This window comes from Phyllopteryx taeniolatus, chromosome 10 (genome assembly GCF_024500385.1).
Source record: "Phyllopteryx taeniolatus isolate TA_2022b chromosome 10, UOR_Ptae_1.2, whole genome shotgun sequence".
In the NCBI taxonomy this organism is placed as follows: Eukaryota; Metazoa; Chordata; class Actinopteri; order Syngnathiformes; family Syngnathidae; genus Phyllopteryx; species Phyllopteryx taeniolatus.
In genome coordinates, this window is record NC_084511.1 from 12,325,917 (window position 1) to 12,347,726 (window position 21,810).

At 43.4% G+C, this 21,810-nt stretch overlaps 2 protein-coding genes across 6 annotated transcripts in view; one reads left to right on the top strand and one right to left on the bottom strand.

Annotated features, from left to right (window-relative positions):
- The window catches only part of LOC133484642 (soluble guanylate cyclase 88E-like), a 35,155-nt gene extending 26,616 nt beyond the window's left edge, over nucleotides 1–8,539 (top strand). For 3 of the 4 annotated variants that reach the window (XM_061787537.1, XM_061787539.1, XM_061787541.1), the window contains 7 exons: nucleotides 12–158; nucleotides 242–398; nucleotides 1,155–1,264; nucleotides 2,298–2,387; nucleotides 6,855–7,007; nucleotides 7,201–7,338; nucleotides 7,807–8,280. In XM_061787537.1, coding sequence (XP_061643521.1) covers nucleotides 12–158; nucleotides 242–398; nucleotides 1,155–1,264; nucleotides 2,298–2,387; nucleotides 6,855–7,007; nucleotides 7,201–7,338; nucleotides 7,807–8,037 — 1,026 coding nt within the window. In that variant the 3' untranslated portion in view covers nucleotides 8,038–8,280. Of the gene's footprint in view, nucleotides 1–11; nucleotides 159–241; nucleotides 399–1,154; nucleotides 1,265–2,297; nucleotides 2,388–6,854; nucleotides 7,008–7,200; nucleotides 7,339–7,806 lie in introns of all 4 variants that reach the window. The other variant, XM_061787540.1, reaches the window with a different exon arrangement.
- A 5,460-nt stretch (nucleotides 8,540–13,999) lies between these two features.
- On the bottom strand, nucleotides 14,000–21,528 carry arl3l1 (ADP ribosylation factor like GTPase 3, like 1). 2 transcript variants are annotated; one of them, XM_061788426.1, is made up of 6 exons: nucleotides 21,187–21,528; nucleotides 19,867–20,010; nucleotides 16,974–17,090; nucleotides 16,806–16,856; nucleotides 14,460–14,645; nucleotides 14,000–14,386 (listed from the first exon to the last, which is right to left on the bottom strand). In XM_061788426.1, exons 1-6 carry the CDS (start codon nucleotides 21,202–21,204, stop codon nucleotides 14,321–14,323), a joined length of 582 nt encoding a protein of 193 aa, XP_061644410.1. In that variant the 5' UTR covers nucleotides 21,205–21,528; the 3' UTR covers nucleotides 14,000–14,320. The 2 variants fall into 2 exon arrangements, with proteins under 2 accessions (XP_061644410.1, XP_061644409.1); XM_061788425.1 differs by having other exon boundaries at nucleotides 21,163–21,511.
- Nucleotides 21,529–21,810: the final 282 nt, after the last annotated feature.

The window sequence follows — 21,810 nt, forward strand, 5'->3', positions numbered from 1 at the left end:
GTTTCCTCCAGGTGTTCCCAGATGTGACCATTCTTTTCAGCGATGTGGTGGGATTCACTCGCATTTGCAGCCACATCACTCCGATGCAGGTGGTGTCCATGCTCAACACCATGTACACTTTGTTTGACACACTCAGCGAGAAGCACCGAGTCTTCAAGGTGTGTGCATGTTTTCCTCTGTTTGGTAGTATTTTGCATGTTGGTTTGTGTGTGTGCTCAATTCGAGTCTCTCGCCTTTCAAGGTTGAGACCATCGGAGACGCCTACATGGTGGTCGCGGGGACTCCGGAGAAGACCAAGTATCACGCCCATAACATTTGCGACATGGCGTTGGACATGGTGCGCTCCATCGATCACTTAAAAGACCCCTCAAACGGAAACAACATACAGATTCGTGTCGGTGAGTTGGACTGACACATCTATGCTGCTGTTAGACCACATAAACCACAGGTGTCAAATTTAAGATCCAATCCTCCACACAACACATTTTCCTTGACTTGTTTTAAAAACTTGTTACTCCTCATAAAAATGATAATAATTCAGTGCAGGGCCAATTATCTAATATGATGGGGCAATTTTTAGGGTTCCCACACAGAACACATTAGTTAAGGGACTACTGCAACTCCCACACGCTCTATCAACACACCTAGTTTGTAAGCATATACAGTGCAGTTCAGCTTCAGGCTTCAGGCTTCAGACGTCATGGGTGGTGATATGCTTTTGGCGGAATATCGAATGTGTCCACTCATTTGAAACTGCATCAAGCCAACATGACTATCAGTGCAAGTGAGAGAACAAATAAGTAGCACAGTACAAATGCAGCTTCCAGAGGCATTTAAAGAGCCTCTCTGGGGCACTTCAGATAAAGCTAAAGCAATAACAAATACCATTGGTGATTTATAGCATAATAATTCAGACTGTTGGAACTGTTACCGTTGCACTTTTCAGCATTCTTCTTATGCTAAAAAGAAGACAAACTTGTGATGCACTTACAGTATAAGAAAATATTTACGCTGTTATGTGTACCGTTACATCCTGAGTGTCAATAGATTTATGTAGTTTTACTGATAGTCTGCCCCCTGAAGGCAACCATAAACATGATGGGGCCAAGTTGGACACCCCAAACATAAATGGACCTGTTTTGTTGTGGATGCAGGCATTCACTCTGGGATGGTGGTAGCAGGTGTGGTAGGACACAAGATGCCCCGTTACGGTCTGCATGGCGACACGGTCCACACAGCGTCTGCCATGGAGAGCAACGGAAAGGTGAGAACAGAAAAAAGGAAGAAAGAGGGAACTGAAACTGGCTGCTGCATCACAATATATTGTGAATCCCTCCTATACAGGAATTCACCTATTCACATTTTTTTTTCTGTGAAACCTAAGACCTGTATTTCTGTGAGGAGCTAAGTTTAGCCTGGGTTTATTAGAAGTTATGGAGAGTCTTCGCTGCATGAGCATGTCGATTGAACTTACGATGCTTTTTTTTTTTTTTTTTAACAACCCCAATTCCAATGAATTTGGGACGTTGTGTTAAACAAATAAAAATGAATACAATGATTTGCAAATCAATGAATGCAATTCAGAGGAGCTCCTTTTATACCCAATCTTGGCACCCACCTGTTCCCAATTAGCCTGTTCACCTGTGGGATGTTCCAAACAGGTGTTTGATGAGCATTCCTCAACTTTCGCAGTCTTTTTTGCCACCTTTCCCATCTTTTTTGGAATGTGTTACAGCCATAAAATTCTAAGTTAATGATTATTTGCTAAAAACAATAAAGTTGATCAGTTTGAACATTCAATATATTGTCTTTGTAGTGTATTCAATTAAATATAGGTTGAACATGATTTGGAAATCATTGTATTCTGTTTTTATTTATTTAACACAACGTCCCAAGTTCATTGGAATTGGGGTTGTAAATCAAATCATCTGTTAGTAATAACCTTTAGTCTCCACAACGATGTGCAAACACAAAAAATGTGAGCAAAAAACACAACTGTACCTGTTTTTTTTTTTTTGTCTTTGTTTTTTTTTCTGTGGGAGTCATTGGCAGTTGGCAAACCAGCTTAATGGCACCACCAACAGATATTGTCCTGCCAAACCAATGTGAATTAATGGTGGCTGGCTGTTGTGAAGTTAGGTGTCACCATTTAGTGGTAAAGGGTCTGAAGCACACTCGTTTTGGGGGATGCGGGGGTCAATGACTTGGACTTGGATGTCAATATTCAAAGAGCCAGAAGGGGTCTTTGAAAAAAACAAATATGCAAAGAATGTCTTTGCCTTGTCTGTCTTCATCAGGAGATGCATATCCAGCTCAGCAGCGCCACCTATGAACACCTGAAAGGAAGCCACTTTATTTTTGAAAGGAGGGGCACCATTACCATCAAGGTTGGAGCCAAAACAACACCCACGACAGAAATTGTAGCTTGTACTGTACTTATCTGCCATGACAAAATAATTAATTGCTGTAGGACATGTGAATAACACAGTGGCATAATGCATCGGCAGTAGATTAATGTTATCTGCAAACACAAAACCTCGCCAGAGGCGACAACTGGTGCAAATGTATCAGCAAACCAACAAAAACAACTGGCAATGTTTTGCCTGTGGGCAGAGAACATATTTAGCATTCAGAGATGGTAAGTGTCGCTTGTTTGCTTTTCTTTTTATCTGTGAGTGTAGAGTACACTTTTTGATAATGCCAGCAAGGTTTCTCCCTACGCAACCGTCAGAAAGAATCTTAAATGTTTTTTTTTTAACTTCCTTTCATCAGACAAGTTCAAATCCGACCCTGCTTTCTCCCCGCCGACAACAATGAAAGAAAAATAACAAGAATAATAAATAAGTAATAATTATTAAATAAACATAGTGTAAATAAGTAATAAAAATGTAATATGAGTTACAGAGTCAAAAATATCTTCTTTCAACTGCTATATATATATATATATACACACACAGTTTTAATGTTTTAGGCTAGGAAGTGTTTATTTAACACCCAAAAAATCTATTACAGCATACACTCAAAATCCCATGTGGAAAATTATGCACACTATAAATATGAAAACAATTCCAAAATACACAGAGTCCGCAAAAGGTGAACTGCCATATAGCGAGGGAACAGTTTTTTATCTTTTAATATAATGTACATATGACTGAGAGCCACGTCCAGCTTTGTTGATGCGTTTTATTAAATTCATAATCCGCTGAACAGTTGGTTTATTATTGTACTATGGTTTTTATTTTTATTCATGAGTCAAGTACACAGTTATGCCAAATTAATCCAAATCTCGAGTTAGTGTAAAGTAAATTTTTATCTGTTGAGGATATACAGTATTTTAGCTGGAAATTATGCGATATGAGCGGCATAAGAAGAAGTTGTGTTGTGAAAAATATTTGCATTGGCTTACATTTTGAAATTTCTTCACATCCCTGATCTTATCTGACGATTTTAAGGAAAACTTGCTTGAGTTCACATCTGTTAAGACAACTTCTTATAGTTTTAATAGAACTTCAACCAAAATTTGGCCAGGTTATGAATCATCCATCCATTTTCTACCGCTTATCCGAGGTCGGGTCGCGAGGGCAGTAGCTTTGGCAGGGACGCCCAGACTTCCCTCTCCCCAGCCACTTCATCCAGCTCTTCTGGGGGGATCCTGAGGCGTTCCCAGGCCAGCCGAAAGACATAGTCTCTCCAGCGTGTCCTGGGTCGTCCCCGGGGTCTCCTCCCGGTGGGACATGCCCACCAGGGAAGCGAATCAGATGCCCCAGCCACCTCATCTGGCTCCTCTCGATGTGAAGGAGCAGCGACTCTACTCTGAGATCCTTCTCACCCTATCTCTAAGGGAGAAACCCTGCAGAGGAAACTCGTTTTGGCCGTTTGTATCCAGGATCTTGTTCTTTCGGTCACGACCCACAGCTTGTGACCATAGGTGAGGGTAGGAACGTAGATCGACCGGTAAATTGAGAGCTTCGCCTTTCGGCTTAGCTCCTTCTTTACCACAACGGACTGATACAAAGTCCGCATCACTGCAGACGCTGCACCGATCCGCCTGTCGAATCCAGAGGCACTGTCCCCGATGTCCACACGATGTTGCAGAGGCGTGTCAACCAGGACAGCCCCACAACATCCATAGCATTTAGGAACTCCGGGCAAATCTCATCCACCCCTGGGACCCTGCCACCGAGGAGCTTTTTTCCTTTTTTCTGTTCTCACCTTTCCGTTGCTCTCCATGGCAGACGCCATGTGGACCGTGTCGCCATGCAGACTGTAACGGGGTATCTTGTGTCCTACCACACCTGCTACCACCATCTCAGAGTGAATGCCTGCATCCACAACAAAAAAGGTCCATTTATGTTTGGGGTGTCCAACTTGGCCCCATCATGTTTATGGTTGCCTTCAGGGGGCAGACTATCAGTAAAATTACATAAATCTATTGACACTCAACGGTACACATAACAGCGTAAATATTTTCTTATACTGTAAGTGCATCACAAGTTTGTCTTCTTTTTAGCATATGAAGAATGCTGAAAAGTGCAACTGTAACAGTTCCAACAGTCTGAATTATTATGCTATAAATCACCAATGGTATTTGTTATTGCTTTAGCTTTATCTGAAGTGCCCCAGAGAGGCTCTTTAAATGCCTCTGGAAGCTGCATTTGTACTGTGCTACTTATTTGTTCACTCACTTTTGCGCTGATAGTCATGTTGGCTTGATGCAGTTTCAAATGAGTGGACACATTTGATATTCCGCCAAAAGCATATCACCACCATGACGTCCGCTAGCCTGAAGCTGAACTGCACTGGATATGCTTACAAACTAGGTGTGTTGATCGAGCGTGTGGGAGTTCCAGTAGTCCCTTAACTAATGTCTTCTGTGTGGGAACCCTAATAATTGCCCCATCATATTAGATAATTGGCCCTTCACTGAATTATTATCATTTTTAAGCACCTCTGTGACCTCAACCCCAGAGATAGGAGAGCCCGCCTCAGAGAACCCAGACTCTGCTTCCTCACGGGAAGGCGTGTCGGTGGAATTGAGGAGGTCTTCAAAGTATTCTCCCCACCAACTCGCAACATCCCGAGTCGAGGTCAGCAGGGCCCCATCCCCACTATACACAGTGTTGGTGGTGCACTGCTTTCCTCTCCTGAGACGCCGGATGGTGGACCAGAATTTCCTCGAAGCCGTCCGGAAGTCTTTCTCCATGGCCTCACCAAACTCCTCCCATGCCCGAGTTTTTGCTTCAGCGACCACCAAAGCTGCATTCCGCTTGGCCAGCCGGTACCCATCAGCTGCCTCAGGAGTCCCACAGGCCAAAAAAGCCCGATAAGACACCTTCTTCAGCTTGACGGCATCCCTCACCTTTGGTGTCCGCCAACGGGTTCAGGGATTGCCACCACAACAGGCACCGACCACCTTACGACCACAGCTCCGGTCGGCCATCTCAGCAATGGAGGAGCGGAACATGGTCCACTCGGACTCGATGTCCCCCGCCTGCCCCGGAACATGAGCAAAGTGGGAGGTGGGAGTTGAAACTCCTTCTGACAGGGGATTCTGACAGATGCTCCCAGCAGACCCTCACAATACGTTTGGGCCTGCCACGTCGGACCAGCATCTTCCCCCACCATCAGAGCCAACTCACCACCAGGTGGTGTGATCAGTTGACAGCTCCGCCCATCTCTTCACCCGAGTGTCCAAGACATGTGACCACAAGTCCGATGACATGACCACAAAGTCAATCATCGAACTGCGACCTAGGGTGTCCTTGTGCCAAGTGCACGTGTGGACACCCTTATGCTTGAACATGGTGTTCGTTATGGACAATCCGTGAAGAGCACAGAAGTCCAATAACGGAACACCGCTCGGGTTCTGATCGGGGGTGGGGGGGAGGCGTTCCTCCCAATCACACACTTCCAGGTCTCACTGTCATTGCCCACGTGGGCATTGAAGTCTCCCAGCAGAACGATGGAGTCCCCAGTGGGAGCGCTCTCCAGCACCCCCTCCAAGGACTCCAAAAAGGGTGGGTACTCTGAACTGCTGTTTGGTGCATAGGCACAAACAACAGTCAGGACCCGTACCCCCACCCGAAGGTGGAGGGAGGCTACCCTCTCGTTCACCACGGTGAACCCCAACGCACAGGCGCCGAGCCCGGGGGCAATAAGTATACCCACACCTGCTCGGCACCTCTCACCGTGAGCAACTCCAGAGTGGAAGAGAGTCCAACCCCTCTCGAGAGGACTGGTACCAGAGCCCAAGCTGTGTGTGGAGTCGAGGCCGACTATATCTAGTCGTAACTTTTCGACCTCATACACCAGCTCGGGCTCCTTCCCTGCCAGAGAGGTGACATTCCACGACCCTAGAGCCAGCTGCTGTAGCCGGTGATTGGATCACCAAGGTCCCTGCCTTCGGCCACCGCCCAGCTTGCACTAGACCCGATCCCTATGGCCCCTCCCACAGGTGGTGAGCCCATGGGAAGGGGGATCCACGTTACCCTTTCGGGCTGTGCCTGGCCGGCCCCCATGGGTGCAGGCCTGGCCACCAGGCGCTCGCCTTCGAGCCCCACCTCCAGACCTGGCTCCAGAGGGGGGCCCCAGTGACCCGAGTCCGGGCAAGGGCAAACCAAGTCCATCATTTGTCATCATCATAATGGGTCTTTGAGCCGTGCTTTGTCTGGTCCCTCACCTAGGATCTGTTTGTCATGGGTGACCCTGCCAGGGGCATAAAGCCCAAGACAACTTCGCTCCTAGGATCATTGGGACACACAAACCCCTCCATCACGATAAGGTGACGGCTCAAGGAGGGGTTATGAATCATTTACAACTTTAAAGGATTTACCTTACTTTTGCTCTCCCTTTAGGGCAACGTTGAGATTGAGACCTACTGGCTGAAAGGTAAGCGGGACAAAGACGGAAATGCCCAAGCAGCGTGTCCTCAGTTCGAGAGCCAAAACATCAGTAAGGCCATCAGCAAGGCCAGCATCACTGAGATCATGAGAGACGAGGAGGGACTGGTAGGAACGATGTTCAGATCGATACTGAAATACTGATACCTGATTGATACTGTTACCAGATCTTTATGCTTTAAAATCAACCTAAATACTTTAGGCATTTGAGGTTATATGAATACCCCGAACTTTGTGTGAGTCGTGTATTTACTTACTTACTTGCTTCCTGTGGACTATTTTGGACTTTCTATCCTTCCAGGTTTTCCCACTGGTGGCAGGCGAGGACGAGGATGACGTCAAGTCAATTCATTCTCATCGCATCAAGATGGAGATTTCAGGCCATTCTCTGGAGGAGTCCATGGAGGAGTGTAGGGTGGAGGAGATGGCTGTTCATAAGGTATAACTGAAAACTTGTTTGATGCAGCAAGCTTTGTTGTTTTATTCAAATTGTCTGTTCACAATTTTAGAAATTACTGGCTGGATGCTTACACAACACTGCATACACTTTTATTTGATACATCCCATTACAGATACACATCCAGATATGCTTATCAACATATAATTCCATTACACTTACTCACACCGACACAACAAACGCACACCACATCAACATAGGGTGCGTTGGAAAGTTCACTCCGGGCGCGCTCACCTCAACCCGTAACCTTCGGTAACTCAGAGCGTTGGTAGTGTGTGTGCCACTCGATATAAGTAAAACTGACACATTCAATATGGCGGATGTACTGACGCATCCCTAGCAATAGCCAACACGTTCAGTAGTAAAGTTATAGAAAGTGGACCACGCTCTGTCTCTGAGTGGCGCGATGGGAACATCGGACTGAATTTCCGAACGGACCCCAAACACTAGGCTGGAGCTAGGATTGGTCGACAACTGCATGACGTCACGACGGGAAGCAGTTTTGGCCATAAAACAAGCGGACAACAACTACTGCGGGCTCTTCAACACGCACGGTGGTCTGAGCCACGTGGGGGAGAGCCCAGCGCTGAACCTTCACCAACCTTATTGTTTGACTTTGTATTTTCGAATAAATTGTTAAACTTTTCACCCGGCCTAATCATTGAACTTCTACCAGAATAAAAGAATAGAGGTTTGTACGGCCGGCAGGTTATACCCGGGCTGCGACTTTTCTTTGTTCTCTTTTCCTAACCTCTAACAACAATGAGCTCGTTGTGTTCGCAGTCCCATTACAAAGGCACTTTGCAGGACTTCTTGGAGGACGCTCACCTGGAGCTGGAGTCTGACGGCAGGGACTCCATCATGGAGTCACGTGCCAGCTCCTGCAACTCCCGCTGCTCCAAGAGTGCCATGTGTTCTGTGTCCTGAACCAGTATACACTAAAATAGAGGGCGTAGATCTTTATACAAGCATTTATTACAACTTCACCTCAAAGCTGTTACTATTTTTTTTTTCACCAGAAAGTGTTCATTGCCATGTGGTTCAGATGAACATACATAGTTATTTCTTGCTGTGTTGCACGCTGTGGACCTGACAAATGAATGGCTTTGTCCTTTCGCTTTCAGAATATTTCTGTAACAATGAGCTTGTCAGCCCAGTAGAAATAAATCAAGTTGACTTCAAACGTGTGTGCAGACCTCACCTGTTTGTTGTTGTTTATTTAGCTGACTTGCATTTAATCAGTGTATCAACACAACATAATATAATGTAATGTCAGAAAAAAAGGAAATACTGTGTGCAGAATTGTCACTGTACAGTGATGAGAAACACTAGAATGACCAGAAGGACGATCCCAACTGTGCACCTTCATGGATGTCCACTTACTAAAGATCGAGGATCTGTCTTACTATTATTACGATCACCCTTCAAACCAGCTGAACTGTGTGCAGGATTCGCCAACATGTTTTTTACGATCAGCCGACTGTTGGCCAGTGATTGTTAAACCGCGGTCCTCAGAACTGCGAGGCAGATGTGCCGACTCGTCGGCCCTTTCCTCTGATTGGTTGCCTCCTTATAGAAAACCCACTTGTGAGAGCACACGTTTGTTACGTTGACAGTGCTGGCTCGGGAGCGGAGAAGTAAATGGAAATCTTTGCTAGTGACGTAGATAAACTTGAGAAATTGGAATGATCTAATTTCGGGCCTCTAGGTAGAAAAACGTTTGGAACTCAGGAATGTGTGGATGAGTTTAATTATATTTCAGATGGTTACTGAAGCACCATAGAGACAATATTATATCCCAAATACTAGAAAAAGTTGTTTTGGCAAAATACGGGACCTTTAAAAAGCAAAATTCTCTTTGCATAGCACTGCATAGTAAAATAGAGTATTGTAACATTGTGCAACCTAATGCAATGTTGTAATGTGTAATGCAACATATTGTAACATAACAGTGTAAATAGTGTATGTAACACAATATAGCATAACACAATGTAATGCAATACAAAATATCATTACGCAAAGTAGCTTGACGCAAAGTAGCATAACACAAAGTAGTCTAATGCAATGTAGCATAATGCAACATAGTGTATCATGACATAGTGTAACGCAGAATACAGTATGTTACATAACAATATGCAAGGTAACACAATGCAACCCTAACGATAAATATGTTGCATTGTCTGCAATGCAACATAAAAAACATTTTGGAAATAATGGAACGTGAGAACATCTGTTGTATTCTTTTATATGTGATTCAACTATTTTTAAATAAAATTAATTGTGCAAAAAATGTTTTAAATTGACCAAATTTTAATATTACATTTTTTTTCTTTCATTTTATCTTTGAATTCCACCTCCACAGAGATGTCCAGCAGTCAAAAATGAACGTGAATTGGCATCAAACACTTGTGTGTTTATAATATCCCACACATCAATGTGTAATATATTATATGGAGTTTACACCATTAAATGTACAGTGCTGTGAAAAAGTATTGGCTCCCTTTTCAAATTCTTACATTTTGTGCATAGTTTCCCCGCTTTAATGTTTAAGATCATAAAACAAATGTAACTATCAGACAACTATAACCCAAGTTAACTTGAAATGCTGTTTTTAGATGATGATTTCATTTATTAAGGGGGAAAAAAACTACTAAGTTACCTGGCCATGTTTGAAAAAAGGAATTAATCCACTTGTTAAATCACAAATTAATTGTGGCTAATCACAATTTTTGGTTAATTTTCACTGATCACACCCAAGCCTGATTATCTATCAGTCTGTAAAGGGTTACAAAAGCCATTTCTGAAGCTTTAGGATTCCAGCGAACCATAGGGAGAGCCATTATCCTCACATGGAGAAAACATGGAACAGTGGTGAACCTTCCCAGGAGTGGCGGGCCTACAAAGATTATCCCAAGAGAACAGCAATGACTCATCCAAGAGGCCACAAAGAAACTCAGGACAACTTCTAAAGGTTTGAAAGCCTCCTTTGCCTCAGTTAAGGTCATTGTTCCTGACACAACAATAAGGAAGAGACTGGGCAAAAATGGCATCCACGGCAGAGTTCCAAGGCGAAAACATTGCTGACCAAAAATAACACAAAGGCTCATCTTACTTTTGCAGAAAAACATCTGAATGATTCACTTTTCAAGACTTTTGGGAGAATAATATATCGACTTTTGGGAGAATATTATATGGACTGACGAGATGAAAGTTGAGCTTTTTGGAAGGTGTGTGTCTCGTTACATCTGGCGTAAATGTAGCACAGCATTTCAGAAAAAGAACATCATGCCAACAGTCAAACATGGTGGTGGTAGTGTGATGGTCTTGGGCTGCTTAGCTCCTTCAGGACCTGGACAACTTGCTATGATTGATGGAACCACGAATAATGCTCTTTAACAGAAAATCCTGGAGGAGAGTGTTCAGCCATCAGTTTGTGCCCTCAAGCTGAAGTGCACTTGGGTTCTGCAGCAGGGTAACGATCCAAAACACACCAGCCAGTCAACTTCTAAATGGTTTGAAAAAGCAAAATGAAGGTTTTGGAGTGGCCTAGTCAAAGTCCAGACTTGAATTCAATTGAAATCCAGTGGCATGACCTTAAAAAGACCGTTCATGCTCGAAAACCCACCGCTTTTACTGAATTCAAACAATTCTGCAAGGAAGAGTGACCCAAAATATCTCCAGATGTGAAAGATTCATTGCCAGTGATAGAAAACGCTTGATTTCAGTTGTTGCTGCTGAGGATGGCCCAACCAGTTATTAGGTTTAGGGGGCCATTACTTTTTCACACAGGGCCAGGTAACTGAATAGTTTATTTTCCCTTAATCAATGAAATCACCATTTTAAAACAGCATTTTAAGTTCACTTGGGTTATATTTGTCTGATTTTTGCATTTGTTTGATAATCTTAAACATTGAAGTGGGGAAACTATGCAAAAAAATATAAGAATTTGAGAAGGGGCCAAAACTTTTTCATTATGTACAATAACGTGTAGGAGCAGTGCTCACCCCCATCCGTGGGCTAACACCCCGCCCCCTCCTCCCCTGCCCCTGTGGCCCACCAAAAATCGACAAAATGGAATGAAGTCAAAATGTCTCGGACAGCAGCACCCCACCCCACCCCCCTAGGTAACAAAATGAAATGGACTCAAAATGTTTCAGACAGCACCCCACTCCTTCCCACCCCCCACATTGACGGATGGAGTCCAGCCGCCAGGAAATTTACCGTGGACCCGGTCTGGTCACTCCGCTAAAAACAGGCTTGAACCGCCACTGCCAGTCAGACGCAATTCATGACCGACATGTTGTCAGTGGAGGTGCACTGAAAGGTGGCGTCCTCTCGATCGGGGATGCTCTTGGCGTCGCTGTGGGTGTTAGTTGGCATCGACGTGATGGAACAGTGGAAGCAGAAAGCGTACAAGAACGCCAGGATGAGCAAGAGGCAGACGGCGCAAAAAATCATCACGATGACGATGCTGTGTGCTTCCATGTGGACCTCCTCCCATGGAAGCTGTGTAGTTGCGGTCAGGGGGCGAAAGGTCATCTTTGTGGCGTTGAGACAACCTGGTGTGATTACGGTGGGTGTCAGGTGCATGACTTGTGGCATGACTGGAGCCCTACAGGAAAAATACTTAATGTCCAGCATTACAGCAATACAAATGATTATGGCCTAAGTTCCATTCACTGACATTATTCAGGATAAAATGCACATTTCAGTTTCAATTTAAATGCAAAAGGGTACAGGATGTCTTTTGTCCCTACCTGTGTATGTGTGTGTGTGTGTTTTGATCCAGTCTGTCAGGCAGTCTTCATTTGAGAAGTGCAGCTATGGCTAAGTGACAGACCTACGAGGGAGAAAAAAAGGAGGGGAGGAGACGGAGCTGGTGGATGGAGAATAAGAAGCAAGGTTGTCATGGAAACTCGTGGGACAATGTGACAACACACAATGATCAAGGGTTGTTTATTTATCCATCCGTTTTCAGAATGGCTTGTCGTCATCAGATGATTTTGGCTGAGAGACGGGATCCATGCTGGATTCGGCACAAGTCAATCGCAGGCGACATATAGACAAACAACCATAAACCTTAGAGTCTTTAATGAACCTAACATGTTTTTGAAATATGGGAGGGGAAAACCCACGCACGCACAGGGACAACATGCAAACTCCACACAGGAGGGCCTGAGACGAGATTCAAACCCAAAACCTCTCGACTGAGGCTAACCACATCAGTATTGCTCGTGATCAGACACTCTCACACTGCCACCTGTTGGTTGAAGAAGCACCACTGAACAACGCAGTGCCCTCTCAGGATCCACATGGTTCCTGCTGAGCTCCTTCAACAGATAACAACGTCCACAGAATGTTGAAGGATTGCTTCTACTTTGTGTTTCCATGGAGATTTTCACCACATTCAGTATATTGCGCCAGAATATGTAGAACCCCCCCCCCCCAAAAAATATAAAGACACCAACAACGACGCAAACACTTTAAATGGAAGCCAAGCCAAGCCAAGCCTAATGTGGTGTTCAAGTGCTTTCAGATGTCTAATTACATCTCCACATGATAATAACAAAAAATCCATTAAATCAGAGCCGTGACGGCCAAATGGCAAACATCAAGGTCATCCTCTAATACAATGTACGGTAAGGAGAAAGAAACAGCTCCATGGGCCTCTGGACACATTTGTCCAAGGACAAACAAGGGAAGACTGAGGGAGTCAGCAACTGTTCTGCAGATTACGGCAGTGAAAGTGAAGGAGACTTTCCCTCAAATTTACACTTGCACGTGAAGCGCTCTGTGAGGAACATAATTCAGGATTACCTCTCATACGCACTAATGAAATGCTCTCATACACACTACAGCAATTTCCCCCCGCTTAAGATGCTCTCATTAACACTACTGAAATGCTCTCAAAACAAAAACATAAGTCAATGAATAATTACTTCCAATCAATGTGCCTTTTGCTGTGGCCTAACAGAGACAAGTTCAGAAATGTGCAGCCAAGTGCCACTCTCATATCATTTTCCACAGCAAAATCTTGCATTTCTTCATTTTCATGTCTTACATCTGCAAAAAAAGATCGCTTGTAAAGTTGTAACGTTGCAAAAATGTCTATGTGTGTGTGTGTGTCTTGACCTCCACTGAAGCCCTGAGACTGACTCAAACCCAGGTTAAGAACCACTACCACTGCCATACACACATGCTGAAATGACACACACACAATGTGAGAAGTTGTCTTGAATTATGAATTATGTCCTTTGAAGGCCCCTCATACTATTGCTCCCAAAAAGCCACATGCTGTTCATGCATAAACATAAGACTCATCATAAAGGCAAACCTCAGCAAGGGTGTGCACGCCTCAGTCCTCCAATTAACATTATTTGAACCAAAGCTTCCTGATGACAGATATTCCTGTTCATTTCTTTTATTATGTTGTGTCTTGAAGATGTTTTATTATCATTCCATTGTGTGACAATCACCACTTTATTAGGTACAATGAGATCTAATACAATAGCTTCATCTAAAATATTGCTTTTACTCAAAATAACCCTCAGTTTTAAGCCGTATAGAAAATGGATTGATGGATTGGGCCAGATGGATGAAGAATATTCCAGATTGACAAGAATTTGAGAACAGACAAGACAAAGAAGATGAGCGAACATTTTATTGTCAAAAATCTCCCAAATACACATTACACCCACACTGAACTACAGTATGAATGGTACAAATGACAAAAGTTCTAATATGGTATAGCTTGCACAGTTTCACAGAATCACCAGACAAAGATCGTTGGGATGAGGGGACAGAAACATTTAGCAGTGAGAAACACTGTAGGAGCCTAATTTACTCATTGTAGCCTAAATATAAATAGCATGACATAGACTACAAAAAGAAAATTCTTCACGTCTGTAGTGTGTGTGTCTGTGTGTGTGTTGCCATGACAAAGATGGTGGTTGCCTGTTCCATGTTATTTTGGGATACTGGCTGACTTCTTCTTATTCATGATGTTGTTGCAAATCCAGTTCATGCCATCCTGTTGAAGAGGCAACTTTCATTCAAATCCATCAGAGGAGAAATAACCAAAGCTAAAGTTTCGAGTTTCTGACCTGAACTCCTTCCCCAGACACGGCTGAGCAGGCCTGAATCTGCCACTCACGGTCCCTGTACGTATGAAGGTTAAGTCCCTCTGCGATTTCACTGGCCGCCGATGCTGTAGCCAAATCTTGCTTATTAGCAAAGACGAGGACCGGAACACCCTTCAGGTTCTCCTCGTCTATCAGCTCAGATAACTCCTGCGGGCAAAAAAGAAGTTAAGCAGCATGATGCGTGAAATCTGCCTCGCAGTCACAGGTTCTGGGTTTGAATCTCTGACTTTTCTATGTAGACTTTGCATGTTCTCCCTATGCTCGTCTGGGTTTTCTCCGGGTAGTGTGGCTTGCTTCCACACTCCGAAAACATGCACGTGAAGACTCTTAAATTGCCAGTGGGTGTGCATATGAGGGTGAATGTTTTTTTGTCTATATTGTGGCAACCAGTCCAGGGTGTCCAATTGAAGTGAATCATACTGAGAAAATGTTTTCATATTATATGCTGCTATCAGAGCTAATGGATTTAATTACATTGTACAAACCCCAATTCCAATGAAATTAGGATGATGTGTAAAACGTAAATAAAAAAAGTATACATTGAGTTGAAAATCCTTTCAAAATTATATTCAAATAAATAGTCAAGTAAAGACAAGTTTATTGTATAGCCCTTAATCACAAAAGAGTCTCAAAAGGCTTCACGGGCCCATAGTAGGCAATGATTGACAATATCCCCTAATCTAACACCACACACACACACACACACACACACACACACACACACACACACACACACACACACACACAAAATCGGGCAAGAAAAAACTCAAAAACCCATTTGGGAAAAAAGAAACCTTGAGAAGGGACCGCACAATCTTTCCCATTCTTGCTTGATGTACAACTTCAGTTGCTCAACAGTCTGGAGTCTCTGTTGTCGTATGTTGCGCTTCAATAATGCGCCACACAGTTTCAATGTGAGACAGGTCTGGACTGCTGGCAGGCCAATCTAGTATTCAAACTCTTTTACTACGAAGCCACGCTGTTGTGACACATGCAGAATGTTTATTGGGTTTCTCTACCTGAAATAAGTAGGGGCGTCCATGAAAAAGACATTGCTTAGATGACAGCATTGCTCCAAAACCTGTATGTACCTTTCAACATTAATGGTGCCTTCAGAGATGTGCAAGTTAAACCATGCCATGGGCACTAAGACACCCCTGGGCCCCATACCATCACAGAAGCTGGCTTTTGAACTTTGCCCTGATAACAATCCAGATGGTCCTTTTCCTCTTTGGCCCAGAGGACACAACATCCATGATTTCCAAAAACAATTTTAAATGTGGACTCATCAGACCACAGTACACTTTTCCACTTTGCATCAGTCAGATGAGCTCAGGCCCAAAGAAGCCGGCAGTGTTTCTGGGTGTTGTTGATATATGGCTTTTGCTTTGCATGGTAGAGTTTTATCTTGCATTTGAAGATGTAGCGACAAACTGTGTGAACTGACAATGGTTTTCTGAAGTGTTCCTGAGCCCGTGTGGCAATATTTTTTACACAATGTTGCCGGTTTTTAATGCCTGAGGCATCGAAGGTCACAAGGCATTCAATGTTGGTTTTCAGCCTTGCTGCTTACATGCAGGGATTTCTCCAGATTGTCTGAATCTGTGTTGTCCACAAAGTGGTGAACTTGGCCCCATCCTTACATGTGAACAACTGAACTGTTCGAAAATGCTCCCTTTTTTTTTTTTTTTTAACCAAATCATGACATTCACCTGCTTCCAATTCACCTCTACACCTGTGAAATAATCCTAAGAGGTGTTTTTGAGCATTCCTCAACTTTCCGAGTCTTTTGTTGTCCTCGTCCCAGCTTTTTTGGAACGTTTTGCAGGCATGAAATTCAAAATGACAGAATATTTGCCAAAAAACAAACAAACAAAAAAACAAAAAACAATAAGGTTCATCAGTTTGAACATTAAATATAGTATCTTTGTAATGTAATTGAATATAGGTTGAAAAGGATTCACAAATCATTTTATTCTGTTTTACACAACATCCTAACTGCATTGGAATTGGGGTTATGGAGTACCTAACAAAGAGATTGGTGGTGAGCGCAATACTCTAGGCTCTCTTGAGAATTGTGATAAAAGGAAGTATGCAGGTCTATAACCTCCCTGTCCGTTTACTGTGATCTTGTTTAAAAACATTTAAGATGGTCATGATCAGACACCAGGACACCAACTTCAAATCCCGCATTGTAACTAAACTGCTAGTTAAGCAATTTAACTGCAGTGTGTTGTGATTTATTTATAAAAGGTGGTTCAGGATGAGACGAGGGTATAATAAAGGATATTTCAGAATCAAACTCACCAGTCCTGTTTCCTCAAATCGCTTTTTGTCTGCACTGTCAATAACATAAATCTGAAAGAAAGAATCAAGTACACTTTTTGTTCTTATTTACATGTTAGCTTCAGACAGTGACTTGTAATGGACACGTGAAGTATATTTTATTTGACTTTAATATGTGTGGTCACTCACCAACAGATCTGTGTTCTCCAGATACTTTTTCCAGAAAGGTCTGATCTTCCTTTGCCCTCCAATATCCCACACGTTGAGTTTCATGCCATAAGAGGCAACACTTTTTATGTTGAAGCCCTGTAAAGAAACACACTTATTATGACATTCACATACTGTACGTACTGTAGTTGACTCCAGGCCAACGTGCTTGAACACAGACTTGTGCAACCTGTTGTCATTTTCTCCCTCATAATCTCTCAGGTACTCAAACCTATTTTTTTTTTTCAAAGAACCTGTTTAGATTAAACAGGAGTTTAAACAGCTGGTTTAGTACACATTATCTTCATTAACTCTCAAACATTTTCATAATTCCAAATGTTGATTTTTGAAGAGCAACTACTAATAGTGTGTGGTCGGTCGGGATACGTGTGACGTCACTATTAGTGTGCCATACTGTAGTTACACATCAAGGCAAATTAAGATGAGTTAGTCATGTTAGCTTCGAGCCATATGACACATGAACAGCAACTACTGTAAGTGATTATCTTGGTGCCTGATGAGTATATGGCATGATAAACATGAGTGATTTGACTAGATTTTTCAAGCTAAGCCAAGTATCAAGTGTATGTCAGATCTTCTTTGAACTTGTCAGAACTTTGGTAGCTGTGTTTCAGTCCTAAATCATACATCAAACGGCATATACAGTGGGTACGGAAAGTATTCATCCATCCATCCATCCATCCATTTTCTGAGCCGCTTGTCCTCACTAGGGTCGCGGGCGTGCTGGAGCCTATCAGAGTTGTCATCGGGCAGGAGGCGGGGTACACCCTGAACTGGTTGCCAGCCAATCGCAGGGCACATAGAAACAAACAACCATTCGCACTCACAGTCATGCCTACGGGAAATTTAGAGTCTCCAATTAATGCATGTTTTTGGGATGTGGGAGGAAACCGGAGTACCCGGAGAAAACCCACGCAGGCACGGGGAGAACATGCAAAATCCACACAGGTGGGGCCGGGGATTTAACCCGGGTCCTCAGAACTGTGAGGCTGACGCTTTAACCAGTCGGTCACCGTGCCGCAGGAAAGTATTCAGACCCCCTTAATTTTTCACTCTTTGTTATATTGCAGCAATTTGCGAAAAAAATTGAAGTTATTTTTTGTCCTCATTAATGTACACACAGCACCCCATATTGGCCGGAAAAAAATTAATTGTTGAATTTTTTGCAGATTTATTAAAAAGAATAACTGAAATATCACACAGTATTCAGACCCTTTGCTGTGATACTCATATATTTAAATCGGGTGTTGTCCATTTCTTCTGATCATCCTTGACATGGTTCTACACCTTCATTGGAGTCCAGCTGTGTTTAATTATACTGATTGGACTTGATTAGGAAAGCCAAACACCGTCTATATAAGACCTTACAGCTCACAGTGCATGTCAGAGCAAATGAGAATCATGAGGTCAAAGGAACTGCCTGAAGAGCTCAGAGACAGAATTGTGGCAAGGCACAGATCTGGCCAAGGTTACAAACATTTCTGCTGCACTTAAGGTTCCAAAGAGCACAGTGGCCTCCATAATCCTTAAATGGAAGACGTTTGGGACAATCAGAACCCTTCCTAAAGCTGGCCGTCCGGCAAAACTGAGCAATTGGGGGAGAAGAGCCTTGGTGAGAGAGGTAAAGAAGAACCCAAAGATCGTGGCTGAGCTCCAGAGATGCAGTCGGGAGATGCAAAAAAGTTCTAGAAAGTCAACCATCACTGCAGCCCTCCACCAGTCGGGGCTTTATGGCACAGTGGCCCGACAGAAGCCTCTGCTCAGTGCTTGAAAGCCTACATGGAGTTTGCTAAAAAAACAAAAAACACCTGAAGGTCTCCAAGATGGTGAGAAATAAGATTATCTGGTCTGATAAGACCAAGATAGAAAGTGTTGGCCTTAATTCTAAGTGGCATGTGTGTAGAAAACCAGGCACTGCTCATCACCTGTCCAATACAGTCCCAACAGTGAAGCATGGTGGTGGCAGCATCATGCTGTGGGGGTGTTTTTCAGCTGCAGGGACAGGATGATTGGTTGCAATCGAAGAAAAGATGAATGCGGCTAAGTACAGGGATACCCTGGATGAAAACGTTCTCCAGAGTCCTCAGGACCTCAGACTGGGCCGAAGGTTCACCTTCGAACAAGACAATGACCCTAAGCACACAGCTAAAATAACGAAAGAGTGGCTTCAGAACAACTCCATGACTGTTCTTGAGTGGCCTAGCCAGAGCCCTGACTTAAACCCCATTGAGCATCTCTGGGGAGACCTGAAAATGGCTGTCCACCAGCGTTCACCATCCGACCTGACAGAACTGGAGAGGATCTGCAAGGAGGAATGTCAGAAGATCCCCAAATCCAGGTGTGAAAAACTTGTTGCATCATTCCCAAAAAGACTCCAGGCTGTATTAGCTGGAAAGGGTGCTTCTACTAAATACTGAAATATGCTTATCCTCACTCGGGTCATGGGTGTTTTGGAGCCCATCCCAGCAATCTTCGGGCGAGAGGCGGGGTACACCCTGAACTGGTCACCAGCCAATCGCAGGGCACATATAAACAAACAACCATTCGCGCGCACATTCCCACCTATGGGCAATTTAGAGTCTTCAATCAACCTACTATGCATGTTCTTGGGATGTAGGAGGGAACATGCAAACATCACACAGGCGGGGCCGGGATTCGAACGCCAGTCCTCTAAACTGTGAGGCAAATGTGCTAACCAGTCGTCCACAGTGCCTCCCGCAATATAACAAAGAGTGAAAAATTTAAGGGGATCTGAATACTTTCCGTACCCACTAATAGCAGCTAGTAGTGTAGTGTTCACTTCAAGCTTTAACACTGTGACCTAATGGTCATAACACAGCATCTGTCACCTCACCTGTGTAGGTGTGATGGTGTTGACATCCTCAGAGGCGAGGCTCTTGAGCAGGGTGGTCTTACCGGCATTGTCCAAGCCCAGAAGAACTATTCGCACTTCTTGCTCGCTGGTTCCCTTCAGTTTCTCAATGACGGAGAGTAAGCCCTGTGTGGACGCAAGGTGGAACAGAGGAGGCATTTTAGTTCCTTAATGTAATGTTTGTGTATGCCAAGTCATACAGTATAGTATCGATAGACAAGAGTCAAATATTGAAACAATGAATGAAACAGGTTTTATTTATGATTACGTACTGCATAAGTCTGCCTCAACATTAACATACAACAGTGATTCCCAACCAGCATGACTTGGCACAAGCATGTTGAGAGAGATTATCAATTGATTAATTACAAACACATCTTTCTGCCAACGATGTATAGTGACAGGCAGGACAGTTCGATGCTCTTCCATTTGATGGCAGAATGTACAATAAACCATTCAAACAGCAGAATTCATGAACAGTCATTGAATCCGGCCAGTATATCAGCTTTGTGTTAAATCAAATAGTTCCAGATTTCACATGAGTGAGTAAATTATTATTATTTCAGTATTTCTACTTTTTGCATCATTTTGGTTTGGTGCTGTGCCATGAGATTTTACTTCTGTAAAATGGGGTCTTTGACTCATTAATGGTTGGGAAACACTGAGTCAGAGTCAGACTGTGAAAAAAATAGGTTAATTTGAATTTTTCCGAAACCGAACCACACTTAAACCATACTGAAAACAGTAAAAGTCAGTTCAAAAAACAGAACAGAACACACTGCTAATATGAAATGAAGCACATAGCTATGTACTATTAAGCATGAAATCAGCCCCAAAAAATTATAGTTTAAAATAGAATTTATTTTTTCCAAAATATTGAAAAAAACAACAACCTTGTTTTAAATTGAAAGCTCCTCTGACACACAGATCTTGCACATAATCTGAGCCCTGTTTTGTAATCTGAGGCTTCATTTAGAATAGTGCCTCCATTCACGTAATGGTGCAGGATGTAACACGATTAGCCTAAATCAAGGTGCGCCAAACACGATGCACACTGCAGTGCCACTAAAAGTGAGGCACTTTTTGCGACAAACTGGATGTCAAGTTGCATTAGAGGAGCCATTAAAAGTATAATCATGAGCTTTGTTTTTAAATTTGATCAAAAAATATAATAAACAAGGTACTTTTTTTTCAAATTGAAGATTGAAGAAATGCAGCAAAATACACAATATTTTGTCAATCAAATACAAAACAAGTAAAGAAAAAAGGTTTGCTAACCTGTGGTTGGATCACTCCACTAACCTGCTGAGCTTCTCCCATGGTAGCGTGTATCCTTTAGCTTGTCTGGAGGGCCGATGCTACATTCTCCAATGAGGCTCACTCATATGCGTTACAGGTTAGCTATCCACAAAGATACACGCAGCCTCTTTTTTCACTTTCCTCCTGCTCAGATAACCTGTTTAGGTTAAGGATGTGCGTACGTGATAGTTGTGTCTACCTGGCCATCGATCTCTCCAAACCATCAGTGTGGAGATGGCAAACAGGAGGAGAGGGAGGGCGAACAGGAACAGGATTAGGAGGCCAGAATTAGCCCAATAGGAGTCCATAGAAAGGCCACTCACACCATCCATCCATGCACCCACCCCCTTCCTCAGTCCATCCCTCCATCTCCACTTTGCAGTGGCTTTACCTGGATTATCTCCTTAACCACCTGCTACAAGAGCAACCCGGTAAACACTCACACACACATGCACATTATCACACAGTTGGGACAGTCTGCCATCTGGCTGAGGACGGAATGCTGCTAATGCAGAAAAGCAAAGATGAGGATTGACAATATGCATGGAGCATAACACTTTTAAACCTCAAAAGGATTATATCATTGAATTTATTCCTGTGCTGACGCACCGACTCATAACGCATCTC